This window comes from Triturus cristatus, chromosome 10 (genome assembly GCF_964204655.1).
Source record: "Triturus cristatus chromosome 10, aTriCri1.1, whole genome shotgun sequence".
NCBI lineage: Eukaryota > Metazoa > Chordata > Amphibia > Caudata > Salamandridae > Triturus > Triturus cristatus.
In genome coordinates, this window is record NC_140593.1 from 281,224,900 (window position 1) to 281,250,987 (window position 26,088).

Genomic DNA, 26,088 nt, shown 5'->3' on the forward strand with positions numbered 1-26,088 from the left:
TTTTTTTGTCTCTAACAGGGTTAGCAATATTCTTGACAATAGGAGAAATGTCGCTAAGCGACATTTCTCCTATTATTTTACTCTGGAACGCCCCCTTTGCATCTCATTAGAGATGCAAGGGGAAGCGTAGAGTAAAAGGGTGCTAACATGCAAATTTGCATGTTAGCACCCTGTTGTTGATAGGGCGCTAGTTTTATCTCTGATATTTTGGCTTTTAAAGCCAAAAAAGCAGAGATAAAGCCCTTGTTGATATGCCCCCACATCCGTAGATATTATTTGTGACCAATTTTCTTATCATCTAACATTAGAACTTGCAAAGAGGCATAGGCTCTCTGAATGAGATCTGGTGACAGAGCTATTACAATGGCTGTTTCTTCTTTTATCTTCGCAGCATGGAAACAAAGACCAGTCGTACATTTAAATTCAAATGTTGACAAGCAAGTTGGACAATCTTCTAATGGAGTTGTATAGATCAAGTTAGCACACAATCAATTATACATACAATTTATACATTAAGAATTTATCAGCTTGGTTGCAAGGTTAAGTGAGTTACGCCACAGGTATTGTTGTTGAAAGAATGAGTATTGACAAAATGATTCACTAGCAAATAAGGTGCTTGTTTTTAAACTTATTTTATATTGTATTAAACGAAATAGTTGCATAATAATTCTTATTTGTGTGAGAAATAGGAGTGACATTTTTAGGCTATGAACTAATATGATCTTAAATGAACTGCATAGTAGTATTTGATCTGATGAACTATTGAAGATAATTGAGCTGTATATTAAATTTTTATTGGTATGGCTTGTTTGGCTGAAACAATAAACTATCCATCTATCTATCTATCTGTAATAGTTTGTGGTGGTGGTTCAAGGATATTAGTTTTGTTTGCACCCAGCTGGTATACCATTTCTGATCTGGCAAGGGATACCCTAGGTCTTGCTCCCATGTGGCCCGTATTTTTGCATCGCGCGTGATGATTACTACTAAGCTTGTGTGATATGATTTTGAGATGAGGTGATGTCCGTTTGTGTAGGTTATGTGCATGGTCAGTGATGGAAACTCCTCTGGCTCTAATTGGTAGAATGGCATCTGAGTCCTGATGGCACCTTGTAATCGTCTCAGGACAAAATGGTCTATCAGGGGAACGTTTTGGAAATTTGTGTCTTCAGTACGCAAGGAGATGTGTCCCTCCGGAAAAATGTCCCCAAACGTTTTCAAGGAGAACTTAGTTAAGGTGCGTTGGACTAGCGCTTCCTGAGTAATGGGTACCTAGGGATTGTCTGCTAGTGGGATAGCGGGGGAGTATAGTAGATGTCCTCCCATCATTCACAGCTGCCTCATCCATGCCAAGCTAGTAGTAGATACTGTTTTTATGACTTGTGGATCGCGTGGCAAGCCTGCTGGTAGTATGCAGCTAACGCCATGGGAGAAGCAAGATCCGCCTCAGGTTTGGCATATGGCATATGTGCATCCGGGTGGTACCAGTGTCTTGTGAAGCTGCATTGGCCCACTAGGTAATATATATGCAAGTCAGCAACTCCGAAGCCTCTATGCTCATATGGGAGGGTCAGTCTCACCCAGCCTAGGCTGCTTGTCCCCCCACAACAGTCCCGTAAGAGTAGAAGAAAGCGTGGCAAAGAATGCATTTGTTAGCGGTATGGGTATATTCTGAGAAGGGTATAAACACTTGGGCAAGGCTACCATTTTAATGGTGGCAATGCAACCCACCATCAATAGGGCTGTCTAATCCATTGCTGCACCCATTCTGCCAGCTTATCCATTGCTGGGCCATAGTTAAGCTGCAGTATTTGTTCTTTTTACGTATGTATGTGTATTCCCAAATATTTAGTTGAGGTATCGTTTCACACCAGGGGGAATAGACTCACCACAGGCTGCATTGCAGCTGCTAGGGGGAAGGATTTGGACTTGCCCTAATTGATATGAAGGCCTGAGACAGCCTCATAGCGTGTTATCTCTTGGAGTATTGGTGCCAGGTTATCATTTGGGTGACTTATGTAAAGAATAATGTCGTCTGCGTACAGTGTGACCAGCAACGAGTTGGGTTTGAATTGCAATCCTCTGTGTACATGTTTTGCGTATAGTTGTCATATTAGTGGATCTACGCTATTATGAATAACAAAGGGTGACAATGGGCATCCTTGTCTGGCTCCTCACGATAGAAGAAATGATTGTGTGATCATGCCGCTTAGTCGGATTTGATCTATGTTTAGAGTATATAATGAATGGATAAGGGAGGAGAAGCCAAGGGGGACCCCCAGTTTTTGTAATGTAGCATGTAGAAAGTCCCACTCCAGCAAATCAAATGCCTTTTCAGCATCCAATAGCGCTGCCACGGCAGGCACGGAGGGATCCATCGTGTGTATCACTGCAAAGAGGGAGAGCAGGTTCAGATGTGGGATGAATCGAGTTTGGGCGTGGGATAATATTTGTTCCATAAGGAGCGAGAGGCGGGTGGCCAGCATTTTTGCGAAGATTCTGTTATCAAAATTATGCAGAGTCGATAATGGCCAGTACAATCCGCAGAGCGCCGGGGTTTTCCCAGGTTTAAGAAGCAGGACAATCACTGTTTCATGGAAGGTGGGTGCGAGTAAGGCCTGTTCCTTCACTTCACTGTACACTTCCAGGAGCTGCAGTGCCAGGAGCTGATTGTATGTTTTATAGAAACTACCTGTTTATCCGTCTAGGCCAGGTGCTACGGAGCCGTCCATTGAGTTGATGGCCTGTTCAATCTGCTCTACTCTGAAGCGTTTGGTTAAAATTGTTGGTGGGCCTTAGGGAGCCAGACCATTGCAATCTCCTCCAGCTATTGTGTCTGGTAATGGGCATCTTGGGATAGTTTGGTGGTGTAAAGGGCAACGTAATATGCAAGCACTGTGGATTGGATGCCGATGGTATCAGTTATAAGTGTGCCGTCAGATTGCCTGATAGCAGAGATGTGTGATTGCTCACGGGAAGGGTGGGTGTGGCAGTTTAGCTAATGCATGTCCAGGACTTCCCCCTCCCCGTATCGCCTAGCTGCTGCATAGTTCCCCAGGTATCGAGCTTCTCTCTCATCGGCCTTTCAAAAATCATTCAATAGAGTTGCGTGTTTCCAAAGATAATTTGGATTCTGACTTCTGGGTTGCTCATACTCCAACCATACTTAGGAATCTCCATGGTCTCTCAAACCCCTCCATGCCGGGGACCCACAGTTTAGCTATTACAGTGGAGTGATCCGATAGCATACACGGAAGATGTGATATGGAGGATATCCATGGGAGAAGGGTGGGGGTTATTAACCAGTAATCATGATGAGTCCATGTGTCGTATTGAGAGGAGTGGTGTGTGTATGCAGTTTGGAGGGGGTAACGCTGATGTCAGGAATCTACTAGTAGAGTATGCCACAGATCTCCTGGAGTGCTCTTCTCATGTGGGGCTTTGTGAGTGGGGCATGTGCGGTGCCGTCAAGGTCTAGATCAAGTAGTATGTTAAGGTTGCCTCCTATGCAGATGTAATCTGCTTCAAGTTTATCCATTTGTGTCTGTTTGTGGATATAGAATTCCAGGCTGTCTGTGTTTGGGGAGTACACATTCACCAGTAGGACACAGTGCTCCACAAGTTGCCCCATTACTATTAATTACCACCCTTCAACATCGGTATGGAGCTCCTGCAGATGGAAGGGTATTCGTTTGTGAATCAATATGGAGACCCCCCTGGCATATGAGCTATAATTAGAAAAAAAACAGTGTTGGCCCCAAGCTGTAGCAAACGTGTGTGATGTTTTAGGAGGTAAGTGAGTTTCTTGTAGAAAGACCTTGGGCCCGATTCACAGAACTAACTTAAGACAAAATCCTAAACTTACTACCATTTTGGTATTCACAGAAGGCACTTACTCATTTTGGTATTCACAGAAGGCACTTACTCATTTCGGTATTCACAGAAGTTAGGAGTCCTAACTTTAGGACTCCTAAATGCCTTCTGTGAATACCGAAAGTCTTACAATTAGGATTTTTCGCAGTTTAGTAGTAGCATAGTTAGGACTCCTAACTTTAGGACTCCTAAATGCCTTCTGTGAATACCGAAAGTCTTAAAATTAGGATTTTTCTCAATTTAGTAGTCCTAAGTTTAGACTTAGGACTACTAAATTGAGAAAAATCCTAATTTTAAGACTTTCGGTATTCACAGAAGGCATTTAGGAGTCCTAAAGTTAGGAGTCCTAACTATACTACTACTAAACTGCGAAAAATCCTAATTTTAAGACTTTCGGTATTCACAGAAGGCATTTAGGAGTCCTAAAGTTAGGACTCCTAACTTCTGTGAATACCGAAATGAGTAAGTGCCTTCTGTGAATACCAAAATGAGTAAGTGCCTTCTGTGAATACCAAAATGGTAGTAAGTTTAGGAATTAGTCTTAAGTTAGTTCTGTGAATCGGGCCCTATGTCTACCTGGTGGCGTTATAGGTAACGCAGTAACTGCTTGCCTTTACATTAGTTATTAAGCCCCTGTAAATTCCAGGTTGCCAGTGCGATATCTGCGAATGGGTTCTTGTCCTCACCTCTCGACATGTTGTAATGAGTGGAGTAATGGATACGGTTGTGGCCTTGGACATTGCTTCAGCAACAGTAACAGAATTGCAACTGGTCCGAACGTAGGACAACTTCCCATTCCCGCCTTCCCCCCTCCCATCCCCAGACTTCTTTTTCCAAGGACATCTCCCCAAACCAATAGCAATAGAAACATTTTTAATTATTTCCCAACAAGCGCAATCAGTCTAAGTTTGTGCATAATTGCACCGGGTGTGGCAATGCCTCGGTAGGCTCCCCTCGATATGATGGATATGTAGTCTGAGGAGAGGTATCGTGGTTCACCACATCCTGAGTCTATAACTATGCTTTGCAGTATTTCCACAGTTCCTATACTGTTCTCCGAGTCTCCAGGCATTAGCTTGGGTGTGTTCTCCCCAGGGCGAGTCTGATTTATGTTTCTGAGCCGAGGTTTGTATCGGCATCAAAATAGCATCCAAATGTGTGCTCCCAGGTGATTCGTGACCCGGCGGGGGCGTTCTACAGAGTATCCCCAGCAGAATTCCTGCACCGCAGTGGGATTTTCAAAGATGCGTGGTTTGCCATTCATGTCTACCCAGAGTCGTGCCGGATATATCAGTCCATATTGTAGGCCTAGCTTCTGAAACGTAGCTTTAACTCCTTTGTATTTCCATCTGGCCTATTGAACCATTGGCATGAAGTTAGCAAAGATAGTCAGTGCGGAGTCCTGCCAGTTGAACGGACCCTTATCTCAAGCCAGGCGCAGGACCATGTCCCTGTCTCTAAAGTTCAGCATGTGGGCAATGAGGGGTCTCGGCAGACAGCCAATGTTGGGCCAAGCCCCCATGGAGCAATGGGCTCTCTCCAAAACGAATGTAGGTGTGCAGGAGTCTCTACTGAAGAGGTCCACCAGCAGGTTATCCACGAACTGGTCCAGATGGCCAGCGTTTGTGGTCTCAGGGAGGCCCAGAATTTGAATATTGTTCCTTCTGCCCCTCGCTTCTAAATCTTTGTTTTTGTAGCCATTGTTTTTATGACTTTTTATAGCAGCTCAATTTTTTTGTGTCTTGTGATATTCCATCCTCCAGATATGATATTCTACCCTCAGCAGCATCCAGTCTATTCTCATGGAGGTCTATTCACTCGCCCATTGTGTCCAGCCTCTTGTCAAGGGCGTTGAAGCGGCCCTCCATCGCCTGACATCCAGACCGCAATTCAGCCATAAGGGCATCAATTCCAACCGGCTGTGTCATGGATATCTCTGACTCTTTCCCCACCCACCATTGTGTGTACCGGTGTGGTGCTCGAGGCTTTTGTTCTGTTGAAGGTTAGGTGGCGTTGTTTGCTGTCTACATGCACCATAGTCTATGCCGGGTGGGCTATGGGGTAGTGTCCTGCAAGGCAGCACTTGTAACGCAAATATGCAGAGATGTTTTTCACTGCACCACCAGAGTCCTAGCCAGCTCCCAGGGTGGGGGTCACAGTGGAGTCTCTCGGCATTATAGTGGGTCAGGATTTCCACTGTCCCCTTGCCCAGGGGGGCAGAGCATCAGGGTCTTGTGCAATGCTTTACCATCCTACTGCTATTAAGGGTCACTCATCCTCAACTTACTTTCTATACCGTAAATCACCCAGTCTTACTTGAATCACTGATGATCTACTCTGGTATCAATGGCACAGTCTCAAAATAGTTCACATCATTCCTACAACGCCGAGCGCAACAAATCAAAATCAACTCCTGTCTCTCTAAACCCACACAGGTCACACCTGCATGCCCCAGGGCTCTATTCTCTCTCCTTCCCTTTTCAATCTCTTCATGGAACCCCATAATAACATCCTGAAGCAAACAGGAATCAAATATCACCGATATGCTGATGACTCTCAACTCTATTACTAAATCAATTCACCCAGTGACATCCTACATCTCAACGCCACACTGATCAAGATACAATCTTGGTTTAAGTCTAACCACTTATAGCTAAACCCCAACACAACAGAAATAATTCTGTTCTCCACTAACCAATCCACGAATGGCTCAGCGATATGGCTGCATTAAATTGTTCTCTCACTCTCTCCAACTCCGCAAAGTCCTTAGGCTTCATCCTGGACAATAACATGTCAATGAAAGATCACATCAAACACTCAGCCAAAGGAGCGCTTTACATACTAAAACACCTCAAGAAAATTAAAACATTCATTCCCTCTGATGATTTCAAGATGACTCTTCAATCTCTTGTCCTCTCCAAACTAGACTATGCAAATGCCATACTCTCAGTGACGCCCAAAACTCACCTTGCACCCCCTTAGATCAGTTTCAAACATGGCAGCCCAGCTCATAACATGCATTAAACAGTTTGAACACATCTCACCAGCCCTCAAGAATCTCAACTGGCTTCCCATCGAAGGAATATGTACTTACAAGACTTCCTGTATCACCCACAAAGCCCTTCCCTAACATATCCCCAACTATTTAGACAACAATCTCATGAAAGCTGGAAGAACCAGAACTTTGAGAAGCTCCAATCCACTTCTTCTCATACCTTCCAAACTAAAAAGGAAATCAAACAGTACTCGCTATTTTTCTGGAAATGCACCTAGCATATGGAACCTCGCTACCTAGCGATCTACGACTTTAACACTTAAGCATCCTGAACTTTGTTAACTATCTCTCTTTACAGAACTAGATCCTCTGTTAAAGTCAGTTTTTTGCTTCTGCTGTCAACTAGGTGTTACTCTACCTTAACACATACAGTTCTTTTGCCCTCCTATGGTTATCCATGCTCATTGACTAAAGATTTTCTTTGTTTATTTTTTGCGTGTACTAGAATTTAATGAGTCTCGCACCATATGATAAGCGCCTTGATTTTCTGTGTTCTTCACGATTATGTAAAGCGGTCTTATACCTTCGGGTCTAGCTAGCGCTATATGAAACCTATAAATACATAAAATAAATTAATACCCCCTTTTCTTTTCAACGCTGCTCAATCAGGCTCCACATCTAGCATAGGATAAGCCAGCAGTTTGGTGTTTCGGGATGCCAAAGTGTTTATGGATCAGCAATCCGAGGCACAAGTTTTCAAATGTGAGGAGTAGGTGGGGGTCCCACTCATGCGTGCACAGGAGCTTCAATCTTGTTGGTGCAATCACGCCAGCCGATGCAGCACTACAAGGCCAGGGAGGGGTCCCGGTCTGGCTCCACAGCTCGTCCGGCTCACCCCAACAAAGGCCACACCCGCCCCTAGCACTGCAGGCTCAATTCAATTCAAGTTCACCGTAATGGCCCCTGCCTCAGCAAGTTTTCACAGCAGGAGGCAGCAGCTTGAAGTAGGGATGGTGCAAGGCAGCCGGCTCGCTGCGGCCCACTACCGGTTACCCAGGCTCACCTGCGGTTCCTGTCAGGGCCACGGGGGAGAGGGCAGGCCAGGCTTACCTCTTACACGGTGATCGTCAGTGGTCTCGGCTCTCCAACACTGACGGCAAGACTCCTGTTTCTCCTTCCATGGTGGCAGGTCTCAGGCAGGTCCCGTTCCAACTTCGCTCCAGCTTGAGTGTCAGCGGACTTCAGTCACCACAGGATGACTCACCAGCCTCTTCTCCCTTCGCAGGACTTCAACAGGGTCCAGGCCCAGTAGCCCTTGCCTCAGCACCCCACAAAGCAGCACTGCTCTGCAACCCCATTCAGGAGGGGCTCTCACAACTACACCTCCGCAGCAGGCCCCAACATGTCCCTCCAGGCCTCAGAGGGGACACCGCGGCGTGGAGCCAGACCCAGAGCCATCTTCGCTTCAACAATCAGCTTCAATCTGTGGTTGGCGATGCTGTATGCTACTGCGTCATATGGATGGCTATGCAGGAGCTCAGGATTGGTAAGGATTACTGGGGCTGCAAGCCTACATGCCTATCTTGGTTGGCAGCTTCGCCACACCCCTTCCATTTGAATTCTAATGCAGTAGAGATGGAGTTTTCCACCGATTTGTGTAAGCTGGAGATATGTGTAACATATGAATGTAATGTTACACACAGTACAGCAGTGTTGGTATTTTCAGACATAGGTCTATCCACCCCCTCATTTGTATGGTTACATGAATACAAGGAGACATATGCCAAATACTGAACAGAAATCATCACTTCTATATTATGAATGCTGTTTGTTTTAAACCTTTGTAAATATAGTAAAAGGTATATATGCTTAGAGTTATTCACAGGACCCTGTACCTCTAACTCAATGAAATCTTATTCTTCTTCCATACTAAGATTTTATCTGAAGGATCACATTTCACATTCTATCTTTATGTTCCCAGAACTATGGTGATGTAGAAGTATGCCTGTGCATAATCATACATTGTGTGTATGTGTATTATAATAAATGTGCTTGAAAAGTTTTAAAATAGCAAAAGAATCTTTAAAATTCACAAAGTTAAAAAAGTTTGTTGATTTCACAAAATGTAGTCAGTAGGTGCTGTAAGAAAGTGGATTATCAGTTTGGGTAGATATCTGTCCACCACAAGTAATAATGTCATTATTCTTGCAAGGCCCAGCAAAGGTTTTAGTAATTTAAACCTGAGTTTGACCCATGGTAGCTATGGCAAAAAGTAGAATGGCTTCATTTAGGAAAATGTGTAAAGCATTGAGAAATCTCAAAACAGTTAAAAAGTCAAAACCGCAACTCAATAATAACCTGGAAAACAAAACATATGAAGTTTTTAATGAAAATTCAATAAAGAAGCACTAAGCACCATCTGTGGTCATCAGGTTGCATTTGACCAGGACCTAGGCACGATTTAAGGCTGGTCGGAAGTTTTCCCTTATGACTTAGGGCCTGATTATGAGTTTGGCAGTGTGGAAGTGGACCACCACGCCTCACTCCCAGACCACCAAACTTGACCGATGCCCTCCCGTCAGATTTCAAGTTTCCTCATGGTCTGGCGAGTGGAGCTTTGGTGGTACTGCGTATGTGCAGTTCTAGGGCTCATAAGTGAGACTTTGAACTGCAGCACTGAGTAAAAGCCAAAGCAAGTTCCTGAAAGAATGGACTGTGCAGTCCATGCCGAGCAGGAACTGGGGTGCATGCACCCCAATGCAAGTGGCACCAGGGGGCCCTGTAGGGCCCATTTACTTTCCTGACTGCCACACTTTTCATGGTGAGATTGCTGCTATGAAAAGTGTGGAGGTCAGGAAATTCATAATATGATTGGCTGTGCTGCAGTGGCACCACCAGCATATTGCTGCCCCGTCCGCCGTGCCACTGCTGAGGGATCGCAGATACTCGGCACTTGTGGCCGTTCCATGGCAGTCCAACCACCGAAGTTGTAATACAGCAGATAATCCACCGATGCAGCGGTAGCCGCCACACCACCAAGGGTTTGGTTGTCCCTTTGACCGCCGTACTCATAATAAGGCCCTTAGTCTCTGAAGAGTGGAGCAAGGCTGTAGGCTGTGACCAAGAAGGCCTCCACAAGGCTGGGTAGCTGATGGCTCTTCGAGGGAAAGCTCCAAGCGGGAGAAATTCTGAATTCGCTGGGCGGATACTTTCGTGTCTTCACCTGGGGAAAATGTCTAAGTTCTGACTTAGCTACTTTTGTGGAGCAAGGATACCTCCAGCAGGGCAAGGCCGCAAGCAGTAGTCAAAGAGGGCTCCATGAGGCCTGAGACCCTCTCTGCAACATCCCGCTGAAGCACATATGCAGCTGCGGAAAAGCTCTGAGCGAGAGCAACCTGATGCTTTGGCCCTACCACAAGGCACCTTCGTCTCATAGACTTGGCAGGTTTATCTCAGTCATCTGGAGGTCTCTGGATCCAAAATGATTCTAAGTTCCAGTTTTTCAGAATGTTAGGAGGAATACACCAGTGGGTCAAGACTTATTCAAGCAGAAGCCACCAGCAGGATCCAGGGCAGGTCCATTTTGTACTACGCAGTTGGGATCTTCAAGAAAAAGGCTTATCACAGATTGTTATATCCCTCTAGCTTAGCAAAAGGACAGCTAGCTGACTGTTGAGTCCACTTCTTTGTCCTGGGAGCAGGTGAGGGCAATAGTGCTCAGAAGAGGGTTCCCAGGTTTGCCACATTTATGCCTGGTACTAGTCTGTGGGTGAAGGTGACTCCTGGGCCCTTACTGACCAACAGGGAAAAGGTTCCATGGGGTTGTTCTACTTTCATTAGCAGCAGTTACTGTGTGCTCTACTGCAAATAAACCACACATAAAGCTGAAAACCTCATATTTACAAACAAATCCCAAATGTTCTCAAGTTTGAACAGAGGTCTCGTTTCATGGGCAGATTCAAACAGATGCTTCCTCATATTGGCCCGGGGGAAAGCAAAGCTGGGATCTTATAGTTCCCAGTCAAAATGGAGCTAAGATCGATCTTTCCAAGGGGCACTTTACCCAGGTCAGATATGGTTCAAGGCTTAATGATGTTTGGACAGTAGCCTTGTCCTGCAATTAGGGTTTACTCATCTCCTCCTGCTCACTGTATGTCTCACAATAACTCATACACAGCTTTTTAGCTTGGGAGATATCGACTTTAGTAAGCGAGTGGAGAGAATTAAACAGGTCAATCCATCCTTTAGCTGTAGATTGAACATAACTAAGCCAAGGGGAGAGCATTACACGTCAAGCAATTCATACAGTCTGTAATAACCTCCTGGTTAAGAGTGGTATACTTGTTTGCCCAAACAGAAACCCAGAGCAAAAATGGTGTAGCTCTAGTTAGATGAGATACATACATGATACCCAGTTCCACATGTAACAAGAAGTAAGGAGTCAATAGGTAGTGGCCAAGCAAACACCGGTAAAACGGTTCTCCTCGACCTGCAACTTGGTAACATTGAGGTACCCCAAACTCTGGTATCATATGTTAAATCAGGTAAACATTTTCCCATAAAGACCTCCAGGAGAGGCTGGATCGGTTTGTTATGTACTCTTTTTGCAAAGTCAAATAGAGCCCCAATAGAATGAATTACGCTTATACATTGATTAGCTATACAAGACATCCATGAGCATTTAGAATCAAACCTAATTCCTAGGTATGGAAAATTATCAACTTCTTCAATGCGCCTTCCCTTGATACAGAAGGGGCCCATTTTAGATACTCTAGAACCACATGTCATGTAGTTAGTTTCAGACGTATTATTTTCCAAATCTAAATTGTCCATGAAGGTAACAAAACTATCAATTAAAATCCTCAAACCATTAGGGGTACAAGACATCAAGACAGCATTGTAAAAAAGAGGGCCGGTACTGAAGTGGACTTAATGTGGGCAAACCAATCCCTGACGATTGCAGGCAGTCGTTCAAGCCATTTATATAAAGAACAAACAAGATGGGTGCCAGAACACAGCCTTGGCACACACCTCACTCAAAATCAAGGGAATCACTGCATTCACCTACTGGTCCATGCCTTACGGTGCACATTCCCCACAGTGTAAAGCAAATAAAAAAACAACCAAATCAGCATCAAGCCCCAAGAATAACAGGATTTCCCATAATTTACTATGATTAAATCTATCAAAGGCACTGCTTAAATCCATAAAAGAAAGGAAGAGTGGCCCTCATTTGACTAATAAAAACACAGAGGTTAAGGCATGGTTCTATGATCTTCAGCCCCTCTCTGAACCCATATTGCACTGGAGAAATCACTTAGTTCAGGCAAGACCAGCTCTTGATCCCACTGACGATAATATACCCAATTATTTTTATTGTTGAGTCTAACAGAGAAATTGGCCTATAACAATGGGGATCTTGTCTACAGACTTTCTTATATATGGAAATAATCACAGCAGTGTGCCAAGAACTTGGGAGGCCGCTAATGACGGCACTGTTAACCACAATGGCAATAACAGGTGGCCAAAATCAATTTTCTCCTTGTAGAGATCCATCAGAACCCCGTCAGGCCTTGGGGGGGGGGCTTCATTGATGGATTGGGACTTATCGCATCAGTGACCTTGGTTAAGTTGAATCTTATTTTCAATGGGAAAGACAGTGGTAATTCTGCAATAATGTGTACTCCTATGATGTAACCCTAACTAGATGTACCTATGTGTACCTAGCATGTATGTAGGTGTCGAGCAAAGAATCCCCCTAGGCTGAAGCCAACCCTATTACCTAAAGTGAGAGACTGTGGGACCCTGTCTTGGTCTCGAGATGGACACCCTGCAAGGGATGTCAGACCACTGCGAGATGGAGTGTCTGCGCGCAGGAATCTCAGCATCTTGCATCAGTGTGTCAGCATGGAAGTCCTTTTTCTCCTCTCTCGCCTCAGCGAAGATATAGTGTTTATATACCCAAAGTGGTATCCACAGGGGATCTACCTTGCTGTGTCATGTTGGACTAGGATGACGGAAGGAATGACCCTTTTACATAGTTGTTATGCAGGAGATGTTAGCCCTGCTGAGAATCCAAGAATCCTCATGCATAATGAATGAGGCATGTTTTCAGAGAAAACCCCACGTCATTTAAGCAGTAACATAACTAGGTAAAAGTTCAGTACTAAGAACTGTTATGCAATGTAATGGCAAGGGAAAATGTAGCTAAGAGGTTTGGTTGCTATCTGAGCCTGTATTGGGGTACCTGTATGAAACATAACAAAAGAAGGACTCATATCCAGCATTTCTTGGTAACTTCTAGAATGAAGTGTGATGGGTGGAGTCCTTTAATTATTCTCAATCACTGATAACTACTCTCTGACACATTCCTTTCCATAGTTTGTAGCCCACCTGTGTCAATATACACAGAGATCAGCCTTGGCCCCTACACAAAAGGGTCACTCAAACGGAAACCGATGAACCAAGTCCCTTCTGAATGGTAAGACACGCAGCGCCAGAGAGGTTTTGGCCTCTGTCAGACATTTATTAATATCAAAGTATCCTTTCCTAATGCACAAATCACAGTATACAGAGTGTACTAATTGCCCACATTTGATGAAAAGTGAATGAAATAGATAACATTGGTCATATAAAACCTTTAAAGAATTATTCATGAATATAATGAACACATACTTGGTTGTCTCTGAACATTAAATTTAATAGTGAGCATTAAAAAAATCTTTGCTGTGGGTAAATGTTTTATTCTTTAAATAATGCCATGTACGCTTTTCTGTTTGTAGATAGTCCAGAGAGCGTTGGACGATGCTAGACTGGGACGGACCTGTATTGTGATCGCTCACCGATTGTCAACTGTGAAGAATGCTGATGTCATAGCGGTCATTCAACATGGACAAGTAGTAGAGCAAGGAACGCATGGCGAATTACTAGCAAAGCAAGGGAAATACTATGATTTAATAAATGCACAGGTTTCTCACTAATCATTCGAAGAAATAATGAAGTTGTAAAATGCGTCTCTGGAAGTGATCAACTGTGAATTTATATTCATCTCGTTCTTTAACATGCTCATATATTGACCCTGTTTTCTTAGAACAAATGATTGGTCCTAGTGTCAGATAAATATCACTGAAATTCATGAACAGTAAACTCACCATAGACTGTCATTTTTATGTATAACAAGTTCCCACTGATATTTCACATTCCAACTTTACTTTTTGTTGGTACATTCCATTCTATAGTGGCTATTTTTTATCAATTATGATCAGATTGTTGGTGGATGATCATTCAAGTGCATGATCAATAAAAGCAATAATGCATTTTTAAATGAATTTCATGAGAAGAAATGTATTTTTTTAATGATTTGAACAGTTTGTAGACATTGTACTTTGCTGTTCTCTAGTTTTACATTTATTGACATTAATTTCACTTAAATGTTCTAACATAAAGGATACTTCGTATTTGTGTTTTATGCAATTATCTTTTTCCAGGAATACCATTGACGTGTAGCACTAAAGTGTGGTAGTATTGTGTGTATAAGGAATAAAGTATCAAACTTTTATTATGATATGGAACTCCTACAGAGGTCCACAAAATTACATGCAACAGATAAAACAAGAAATGCATTGCATTCAATAAATAGTTCTTCCTTTGTACACGGCTGCGTCCTTAAAATCTATTATCATATATACTATGAATGCGGAGGAGTATAAAACAGCCATATAAAACAACAAAGTACAAAATATAGCGTACAAGGAACAAAATAGAACAAAACATTCCTAAAAAGCAAAAGAACCAATATTAGGATGCATATGCAACCAAATAAAACAAAAATCAAAATATTACAACATAAGAAATAACATTAAAATTACCTGATAAACAGCCAAGAAAGTTTTAAAAAATTGTTAAGTCCTATGACAGACCATTACATTTGGTGGGGAGAAGGCAAATGAACGGGCCTCATGGGCAGAATGAATGTTGAATTTGAGGATTGAAGGTCTTAAAAAATACGCCTAGCGTTTTGCAACTCCGGACACACAAATAACATGATTAAAATCTTGAACTTGTAAACAACACTTTTCGCAAATTCTCTCCTCTTTCGGTATTTTATCCCGAATGCCAGTAATTTCTCTTAGAGGCAACAGAGTTTCAACAAGAGCAATAGCCTTCTAATCCCACGAGGTAGGTTCCGAGTTAATTAGGGCTTAGTTTGTTTCCCAATGCGCTCCCACCTCATTACTCGACTTGGGCTGACTTAAATCAATATCTCTGGCCAGATAATAGAAGTCACAGACTTCTTTATAAAGAGCTTCAATACAGATTTTGGCATGGGGGCGTCAGTATTCCAGCTAAGCACAAATAAATTGTTTGCTCGCTCAAAGGACCTAAAGAATGTTGATTGTTCTTTCAGCTTAACAAAGATTTCCACTCTCAAGGCAGCCATAAGTGTACCCTCTTCCCCCAGAGGAGGGAATTACCCCACCTCAAAACTGCTGCGAAGGATAAAATATATAAGGAGAGTAAGCCAAATTCGACACGTAAAGCATGGGGGAGCAGCAAGAGAATTTAGGTTACAGATTTGATGCAGGATTCGACCTCCAGCCTTATAGAAGGAAAGCCAATGGTTCATATCCAGCACCTCAGCAGCATACAACAGGGAAGGTGGAATTTTAACCCTGAACACTGACAAAACATGGCCAAAGTATTGTCTCCCACAGGTCCTGTAGAATCTGTTCAGTGTGTTAGCCTGGGAACCAGCTCTGCTCACACCGGTTTTTGAAAACACCTTTCTGAGATATAAAAAGGAATCAACCAATTCCAGTTTTTCAGACCCCAACAACCATTGGTAACACCTCTTTATTCTGAGCCCTTTCTTATGGAAAACCAAGATCTAACTTTTGGCGATGTTAATTTTCAAGAAATGGGCTTCAGCAAATTTAGTTAACGCTTCCAGGCGACGTTGCAAGCCAATAGCCATTAAATCAAAGATGGCCACATCATTTGCATATAATAGAGAACCAACGGACATTGTACCAATTTTGGGGGCATTCCCCTGCACCAAATTTAAGGCACTGGGTTGATCAGATACATATCGAGAAAACAAAAGAAGGGCCAGCAAGCAACACTGCTTGAGCACATTATGTGTTCTAATCATCCGAGATAATCCCAGCGATCCTCCCATCAAAACTTGGCACCAGGTATCTGAGTGTAATTCCATGATGAGACCCAGAAGATGATGTGGGATACCTAATCGAAGGAGCTTTCTCTACAACATTTGGCGGTCCAGTTTATCAAACGCCATGGAGAAGTAAATGAATGCAGTATAGACTGGCATGCCCCACGAAAATCATATTTCTCTACGATGGTCTGGAGGACTGCAATGTTATCCATGGTACTATATTTTTTTCTGAAACCCGCTTGTTCTAGAGGTATGATATTCTAGTCATGGGCCTATTGCTGTAGATGACATAGGATGCTGTTAGCAAATACTTTACCTTAAGCATCCAGCAAAGTAATCTGTCAGAAGCTGGATGGCGAGGTTTTCGGACCTTATTTGTACAAAGGGACTACAAAACTCTCCTTTCAAGATTGGGGAATCTTCCCAGTTCGAAAGCAATAATTAAACAGTGGGGCAAGAAAAGCTCCCCATGCAACCGCCTCCTTTTTAATTAACACAATCGCATTTCTGTCCGGACCTTGACGCCAGATGTTCTGGCGTTCTTTATAAACCCCACTAATTCATCTCCTGAATGAGGACCAAGTTCCAAAAAAGAGGACTCGTCCACTCCAATTGTCACAAGAACAACTGGACTGTTGTTGTTATATAATAGGGAGATATAAGCCACCCAGTCCTTCTCTGGGATCGGCATAGACAGAGCCTTCTGCCTGAGTCGCAATATTCCGCTATCAGGTGCCAGTACTTTCTAGAATCTTTGGCCCTTGCAGCTTCTCTCAGTCCAACCCACTTAAAATCATAATCCCTTCTCATTTCACTGAATTATGGCCACTTCTTACTCATTTGAGGCAATTAAGTTCCTGCTGATGACCCATAGAAAACTGTAAGTGCTGTTTTCGAACTAATCGATTAATTTCTTGATTTAATACTTTTAATGAAAATGTGCCCTGTTTGGGCGAGCGAGGGCCACCAGATCTAGAGCTTGAATTGGGAATCCCTTCCATTTGTGCGTCAAAATACTGACCTGTATCATCGGGAACACACGTTAACTGTTAAGTTAAGCCCTCTTAATTATCAAACTGACCTCAGCCATATTTTGCGATGTCCAAAAGGAGCGTCCATTTACTTTATTAAAAATGGCCATATCCAGGCCGTACTTTCCCGGATCCAATATAGGTAAATCAAAGGCCACTGTCATACCCACTTCACTATGGTTTTTACAAGCCCTGAATATTTGATAAGAGACATCCACATAATCTAAGAGACTCTGAGTGACGGGGGAATGACGGGTAAATGGAACTGCTTTACCTGCAGGCACTCTCCCATTTAAAATAATCAGATGCATACTTCTGAGGGTCTCGTGCAAGGAGAACCCTCATTTATTCCTTTTAATATTTTTCGGTAATAAAATCTTGGGTATATGCCAGATTTCCTCTTTATCTGGGTTGGTGTAGATCTCAGAGGCAGATATAGAGACTTTGGCATTTACATCTCCCACGTTTATTGCTAGGGGACTTTCTTCCCTAATAGCTTTACCATGAACGAATTAAAACAGTACACTCAGCAGATGGTCAAAGTGTCTCCCAGGAGGAATGTACAAATTTGCCAAGAGGAAGAAAGAGGAACTACCATTGTCTCTTAAGCGTGTCAAACTCTTTACAAAACCAAGGTTCTTGTAAACACATGATTAAAGGGTTCAGGGTTTTCAAAAAATTCAATTTTGTCTCATTGTGACCCAAACCAGACATATTCCATGACAATGGTAAGCCCCCGAAGCTACCTCAAAGGATCACTCCTTTCCGCTAGAGGGCGGGTACTGTTCAATGCTCTTGCGAGCCAGCTCCTCTGAGCCAATTCATCTTCCATGTCTGGAGCCTGAGGATCAACTACCAAGCCTGTCACCATGTTTATTGATCATCCCCTCTTGCCCAAAGGGACCACAATATTTTTGGGATTTCCAGGTAAATACTCAGAGTCAGGACCATCGCATCTGACACCCCTGATTAAACGGCCCTGGGAGCTTTTGGGCACTGAATTATGGGACGCATGTGGGGAGGTTCCTCGTATTCTAAAACAGATGCAATGTCAATCTCTCATTTAATAAAATGCACGCACTTCTAAATAAGCAAATTAGCAACAATTGGGGTGCCAAAAGTACCTCTAGAATAGGGAAAACTATCAAATCAGTTAATCTTCACGTTTGAAATATCCCTACTAGATATCAACTTTAAAGCCTCTATCTCAGAGAAAAAGCTGAAAATGAATTCTCTATTTACCAGAAAGGATTTATTGTCAAATTACCAAGTGAATTCCAGAATAGAAGATGAAATATTCTGCACCACACCTTTTCATATTTTCCACCTTATGAGTTTTTTATGGGGTTTCCCTTCTTCCCTGCCTTCGACCCATCCCCCCTGGCAGATTAGGGTACTGGGAATGGGAGCTAGAGGGAGTTGTGACCTCCTCCTCTGCTCCCTTACTCATCTGAGAGACAAGTACCCTAGTTTTCTCATCTTCTCCTGTGCCCCCTTTTTTTTAACCATTTTTAAACAAAGAGAACGTTTTTAATATAGGCTTTCCTGAAGGGGGGCCTAGTTCTAACTCCCCAAATAATGTATTTAAACAAAGCTCTTCCTTTTCGAGGTTACACACATGTTCTATGGGGTACATCAAATAAAGGGGTATACCCCTTGAACAGAGACATCTCTTAGCTCTCCCAAAGAAGCAAATGGTAATGGCCTGTGGTTCACAGTTGCTTCCATATGGGAATGTGTCATAAGTATAGGTTTAACGGTGCCAAACTTATTTACCTTCTGCTCTTCAAACAACATTACAGACATCATTTCCAGTATATGATCAGAATGTAGTACATATGTTTCCAATAGGGACAAAATAGAATATAAAAACTTTTCAATACAAAAAAGATATTGCGAGGGGACACCATCCTCATCTTATCCAGACTTTGGCTGTGTACATGGCAAGAATACATCATGAGTAGATCCCAAAGAAGAACCAATCAAATGACTTGAGCTGCAATATAGAGGAGACAAAGAGAGACGCCTAGGAGAAGAACTTAAAATTAGAGAGTTATTTTCATTATATCTACTCATTGGGTGATCATCCTTATAAGTGTTATTGAGAGGGTCTCCCCGAACACCCTATTTGAACTTTTTTGTCGATATCTGGGAGTGTATAATCTTACCCAGACCTCTATTTGTTACATTTTGTCGCCCTCTTGACCATACTAGGATCATCTCCCAAAGGTTCTTCGGGACCACCATCCTGGCTTAAATCCTTACAAATATCCCCCCAAACGGGTGTAACAGCAGTTGAGCAGTCTATCTTAGACCTGTTCAGGGAAATGTTAGGCAGGTTCTGTTTGGAGACGAGGGCATCTATAACCGCATTTGCGGCCAAAAAGCGTCGGAATGTTGCTGAACTAGGCCATCCTGGGTACCTTCATTTATCTGAGTCTGGTCCCCAGCAGGGATGCAATAGCCTCCCTGAGATTCCCCACATTGTCTGAAGAAGATGACCTTAGTAGATGGGAGTTAGGGGCCAGTCTCTCTTGGGCCACTGCTGCCATTTTAGGTTTAATCCAGGACATCTTTCAAAAGAAACCGGTGATGACTGGATGGGATTTATAACAAAGTTACTGTAATTGTCTAATACAACTGTGAAATCTCCTTGTTTTAGGAATAAGCAGTCTCTTTATTTATGCTCTAGTAAAAACAATTCACAAATGTACTCATAATCTTTAACTTTTGTGCAAACGTCCGCCCGAAGAGTAGAAAAAACCAAATTAAGTTAAAGAGAGAGATTTGCATTAAAAATACATGAGCAGGCTCCCTCCAAATAACTATGGGCCCGATTCACAGAATTAACTTAAGACAAAATCCTAAACTTACTACTTTTGGTATTCACAGAATGCACTTACTACTTTTGGTATTCACAGAATGGATTTACGGCTACTAACTTTACGTCCGCACTCGGGCCGGAGATTCCGGCCCAGAGGCGGACCTTCTGGCCCGGAGGTGGGGATTCCGGCCGGTGGTGGAGATTTAGCCATGGCCGAAATCTCCACCTCTGGGCTGGAAGCTCCGCCTTCGGGCCGGAATTTCCGGCCCGAGTGCGGACGTAAAGTTAGTAGTCGTAAATCCATTCTGTGAATACCAAAAGTAGTAAGTGCATTCTGTGAATACCAAAAGTTGTAAGTTTTGGATTTTGACTTAAGTTAATTCTGTGAATCGGGCCCTATAAATTTACCATGCTGTTCCTCAAAGTCAAAATCTCTGGGGTCCAAAAAGTAAGAAAATATTATAAGCTTAGAACAGAATTAATGTATGTCCCCCTTAAAACAAAAGAAAGGGGTAGTTAAAACCAATGTGATGTGACTCCAGCTCCACTAGATCTCACCATGTCCACTACCCCAAGCTATGAACCCCCTCTGATAACTTACCCAAAGTAATACTTTATTTATTTAAATTTTGTAAACAAATGCTGAGAAGAAAGAAATAATAATGAAGTACACGTTATTAACGTTGTAAACTTAACCAGTAAAAAAACACACACACACACAAAAGCATCGGAAAAGGCATGAATTGCAGGGTAGTAGAGTGAACATGTTTGCTAATAATAAAGTGGTATACATGTTAAGTGGCTTAGAGGTCATTTAAAAAGAGGAGTAGGGGAGAGAGGAAAACGATGTGCTTGTTATGATGTAAGAATGTTTGTGCAACATGTCTAACGATGACACATTGAGGTGCACTATTTGTTCAAAGCGGTGGTGTTAGAATTTTTAGTAAAGACATAGGAATAGGTGTGTTTAAAGGAGTAAAGTGTAGTGTAATTGTAGCTTCATGGCCATGGAAGATTCAGGTTTTATTATGTTATACAGCAGATGTAGTGGCTAGGGGCTGGGAAGAGGAAGGGTGGCCCCTTTGTGGCAGCCATTAACTACCAATCCATTGCATAGTGTGTCGGTTTCTTACTTTGGTTTAGGGCACATTGTACTCTCTCAATTCCACTGCATGCGTGTTTTGACGTCTGCCAGAGCATAGGTAGAAGGCACGGGAGATGTGCTATGCTCTCTGTTTATGTGTCTGGTTTTTGAATTTGTATTGGTGTGGTCTTTCCATGTGTTTCAAGGAAGGTGGTATGTGTATGTATGTGTGCAGAAATGTGCACATGCTGTGTATATGTGTACAGGACTGTACTGTACTGCAATTTCTTATCCAAGGTTTGCACAGGCATTGCTTTGCTGTCCTGTGAAAGAATGGAGGGGGAAGGTGGTACTGAAATTGCTGTTACTCAACCACTGCCCTGCAAGGCTGGAGAAGTGTCGAGGAAGGGGCAAAACAGAAACGAGGAAAGAGGAGCTGATGAGAGAAGCAAGGGGGTGAGATAAAGTGTCATTACACAACGGCTAGGTGGAGAGAGGATGTTCAAAAGGAGCAGGCAAGTTGACAGTGTAACTTTAACTGCAGGGGATGTCTAGGAAACTAGCAGCTGTGCAAGACATCGTTAATATTAGTGCCACTGGTGCATAAGAGATGAGGGTCCCTCTGCAACTTAGCGAGAGGTCCTTTTCACTGCCAAATCATGGCATAGAGTGCACATTTTCATTCAAGGCTTCAAGATCTATAGCACCCTTGCTACATGTTTGTAGTGTGTGGTAGGGGGAGGGCAGGAAAAAAAGGTCAGGTGTGAAGATGTTGCAGTGCACATATTTGCACGTTTGATTTTATATGAATGAGTGTATCCAAACCACTGTATTGTAATCTCTCATTACCTCTATGCTGATTGTCCTCATCCCACTCCTAACTTTTTAGGTGAATCCACCTCTAAGACAGTAACAACACAGGTGATTTTGAAGATGAAAGCTCCACCCACCATGCTGGTTGCCATTAATGAGCTGTCATTGTTTCCAGAATCGGTCTGTTTTGTTTTTCTTTTCTCCAGGGTGAGGACGTAGGAGATTGAGGCAGGTCTCCTTCTGAGCTGGAGATCCCCTTTAGAGATAGCTCTCTTGACTACGGTGCTTGGAGGGATGTTTCCTACATTGTGGGAGCAAAAGACAATGGAATTCATGTAGAGTCCTGATTTCCAAGTCTTAGGGGCCTATTATTATTGGCCGCCACCGTACCAGTACACGGGACCGACCGCCAGAGGTGTGGCGGTCTCACTAGGCCCAATAGGATGCGACCGCCACCCTGGCAGTCGCATCCCACATATTTTACATTGTGGCGGGCAGTGCTGTAAGCAGCACCCGCCGCAATGCAAAAGATGCATGTTGTGCATTGGCATGCACAACGTGACAGGCACTGCGCCGTGGCTGCGACCTTGTGTATGCCAATGTAGGGGGGCACCATAGGTACCCCCCAAGAGCAGCCCCCCACCCCCGGGGCCCGCAACGGGCCCCCACACCTCCCAAACACATTGGGGGCCCGCAACGGGCCCCCAGAGACATTCTCTGCATGCCTCTCCATGGCGGTTCCACCGCCATGGAATGGCTGGCTACCACCGGCATGATTATGATGCCGGTGGTAGCCAGCCATTCCGCGGTCCAGCTCCGCTCGCCAGGCAAGTGTGCATACCGCTACCGGCAGAAAAGTGGCGGGCGGCAAATCTCTCCACCGCGGTCGTCACCGCCATGCTAATGGGACCGGCGGTTTTCTGGGTTGCGAGCGTGGGCGGATGGCTGCCGCCGGCCTGGCGGCGCCCATTCGACTGCCATCCTAATAGACCAAAGGGTCTATTAGGATGGCGGTCGACACTCCACTATCAAATAAAATACCCAGATATTTAAATGTTTTCACCACTTGAATTGACCCACCTCTAGCCCTCCATAAAGCAGTCTTAAATTTCGCTTAGGCAATTTTCATAATTTAAATTATTTTCACATTCAATTCCAGGTCATTGACTAATATTTAATCATCAAATGCATTGATCAATCTTTGTAGGCCTGTTGGGGTGTGGCTCAAAAGAATGGTATCATCAGCATATTGCATGTAGCTAAGATGCACCTCAGCGAGTTTTGGAAGATGGGCATTAACAGACTCAAGATGCTCTAAAAGATCTGACATAAAAATATTAAAGGGGCAAGGTGCAAGTATACAGCTCTGTTTAAGGCCATTATAGGTTTTGATTTTTTGAGACAGTGTACGACCATCACCTAACTTGACTTGGACCCAAGTAATGGTATATAAAAGAATGATAGCATCCAGCAACATTCGGGGAATACCCCACTCTACATGTTGTTTTTTCATTCTAAAACATGAGGCGCTTAATCAAAGGCAGCTTTTAAATCTATGAAGCAGATTTCAAATTTTTTAATTTGACCATGCAGCTAATACAGTAAGGGCCGTCAAATTAATAATAGTAGATTGACCCTTATGAAATTCTATCTGGTTAGTTGGAATTATTTCCGGCAGTGCTGCCCAGTTTTCCAGGTCAATCAATAAAGGAGAGGCAAAGCCCTTAGAATCTACATCAGTTAAGGCAATTAACCGATAATTGACTGGCTTGTCAACCTGGCCGCTTTAAAAAATTGATTGAATAATGCTACCTTGCCAGGACACAGGAACAGTATTCAATGCCAGCGCCTCATTAAATACTGGAGTCAACAGTTCGGCCCACATAACAGCGTTGGCACGGAATATGGCATTAGGAAGTCCAATGGCGGCCCGGTGCCCCATTCGAGACATCGTAAAAGATTGACTGTTTCAGTATTGCTTATACAGTCCAGATCATTTCTGGATTAAAGCTGCCCATTTCGTCATTACAAAACTTACTGGTCTTCACACAGTGGGAACTCAATTCTGGCTTATTTGCGTCGAAATCACACATGCCAAACACGTTGGTATTATACCTTACCCAATCATCCTTCATAATAGTAATACTATAGGCCCTATTGCCTCCCTTTCGAGTTCATTAATGATATTCCAAAATGTTTTTGCATTGTTTGATTTAGAGACATGTAATAATCTATGCCATAGTCCTGTTTGGTAACCTGATTCCGCCAACCACACCTCATGTCTATATGACCTTCTAAGGAACCGCAATTTAGCCTTAAGGGCACGGTAAGATTGCTGGTATCTATGAGAAAAAGTTACACGTGCAGCTCAATTAAATAATTGTTTTAATTTAAATAACTTAATTGAATACCATTTATTAGGAGTGGCTAATGTTGGATTCATTTTTGCATGATTTTGTGCTGTAAATGTTTCAACCATAGATGAAGTAATATAGTTACATATATCCATCATTGATCCTGCCCCCACCCGGCCTGGGTGACAATCACTTATTATAACCTCTGCAAACTTCATTATTTCATCCTGATTTCCCAAGTGCCATATCAGGCTTTTCAAATTATACAAAGAATGTTCTATGTTTTGAAGCTCATTAGATTTAGGATTAAGACTTACTGGTAGTTGTAGCATTAATATCTGAGGGTTATCACTTTCAAGTCTGGGGTCACCTTATAATCAGCCATTTTTGGGCCCAGTTTTTCAGAATCAAAGGCATAATCAATTATTTAGACTTTTTAAAGGATAGAGTTGCTCTAACTTTGCAGAAGGATTTTTCATTTAGCAAAATTTGCCCAAGCTTTTTCAGGCTGTCACCACAAATGTTGGCAATACCATTGCTTGTCTTACCTGGAGATTTAAATGCCACCAATTGTAAATTAAAGTCACCAGAGATAATCAAAAGGCATTAGGATGCCTAAGTAATAACCTTTTTTGTGTTATAATTTTTTATTAGCATTTCATGAATATGGTACAATAAATATATGAAAACATTACACATCTTAAAATACATTATAATAGAGAAAAATAATGAATATAATTGTAAATATAAAAGCAAATGTATCAAAATCCATAGAATAGCAGAAAAAAGAAGGACATTAGGGACAAAACATATATCAAATAAAGGAAATACAAACATCATTAAATATTAAATAGTGAATATAAAATATTAAAGCATTAAACCATTAATTTGACAACAAATCAATAAAAGCTGAAAATGATAGAATGTCAAGCTAGTAAAACAGAAGTTACATTCATTAAAAGAATTAATTTGGAATATTATAAGGGAATTCATTATAAAGAATACAGAATCACACCAGTAGTAAGAATAAATATAATAGTAAAAGGTTGACTAAATAAAGACAATGCAGCATAGTCATAAGTCAGTGAACTAACAGTACCCAAAGACCAATACAATATAATGAACAAAATAATCTAAGAAGTAAGGTTAGCAACAGATATATCTTTTACTTGCAGGAAAGGATCCCGTACCTGTAAAACAATTCAGTTTGATCTTGAATGTTATAAATGACTCTCTCATGTGAGGCAATTTAGATCATTGATGCTAGCCAAGACTCTTGTGATGGCGGAGATGAGGATTTCCATTGTCTTAGTATACAAATTTTAGCAGTAGCTAATGCAGTGTGTACTAGATGACATTGCGGTTTGGAAAGGGTAGGGAAAGCCTGTAAATCATGCAGTAAAATTGTTGCTGGCGAGAGTGATAACCTTCTTTTGATCTCCCACAGACTAAGCAATTGACACAGTTTGTTTTTCCTTGTATTTAGATAAACATTCAATATAATCATGTTATAACAGTTATATTATGTTAAAACACATTGTACCCATACCAACTGCAAATCAGTTATTTTGATTGTTTATCAAAGGTCTGTTGAAAAATAAAATGCAAGGCCATCCACTGCATGCCCTTGTTTTTTAGTATGTGTGGCAGGAAGATTAAACTCATTAAAGCCAAGTAATGGGTGTAACTTGTTCTCTCCATGTTTCTTACAAAATTAAGACTTCAAAACCATTTAAAAATTAGAGAATATCAAGGTCAGCCGGCAAATGACCTAACCCATGCACATTCCAGGAACATATTCTCATTTGTATGTCTCCTAGAGACGCGGTTGTGAGTGTTGCTGGGAGACATGTCCAATCTTCTAATGGCATTTTACATTTAGTTAACAGTTCTCATGTGTGCACACCTTTTAATGTATTGGTAACCAACAGTCCTGTGT

General features: G+C 42.5%; 1 protein-coding gene across 1 annotated transcript in view; it reads left to right on the forward strand.

The window, feature by feature from the left end:
• Positions 1-14,521, forward strand: part of LOC146789325 (ATP-dependent translocase ABCB1-like) — a 1,722,143-nt gene extending 1,707,622 nt beyond the window's left edge. Inside the window, exon 29 of the mRNA XM_085631119.1 lies at positions 13,651-14,521. Within this exon, the coding sequence (XP_085487245.1) occupies positions 13,651-13,848 (198 nt within the window). The 3' untranslated portion in view covers positions 13,849-14,521. The remainder of the gene's footprint in view (positions 1-13,650) is intronic.
• The last annotated feature ends 11,567 nt before the right edge of the window (positions 14,522-26,088 follow it).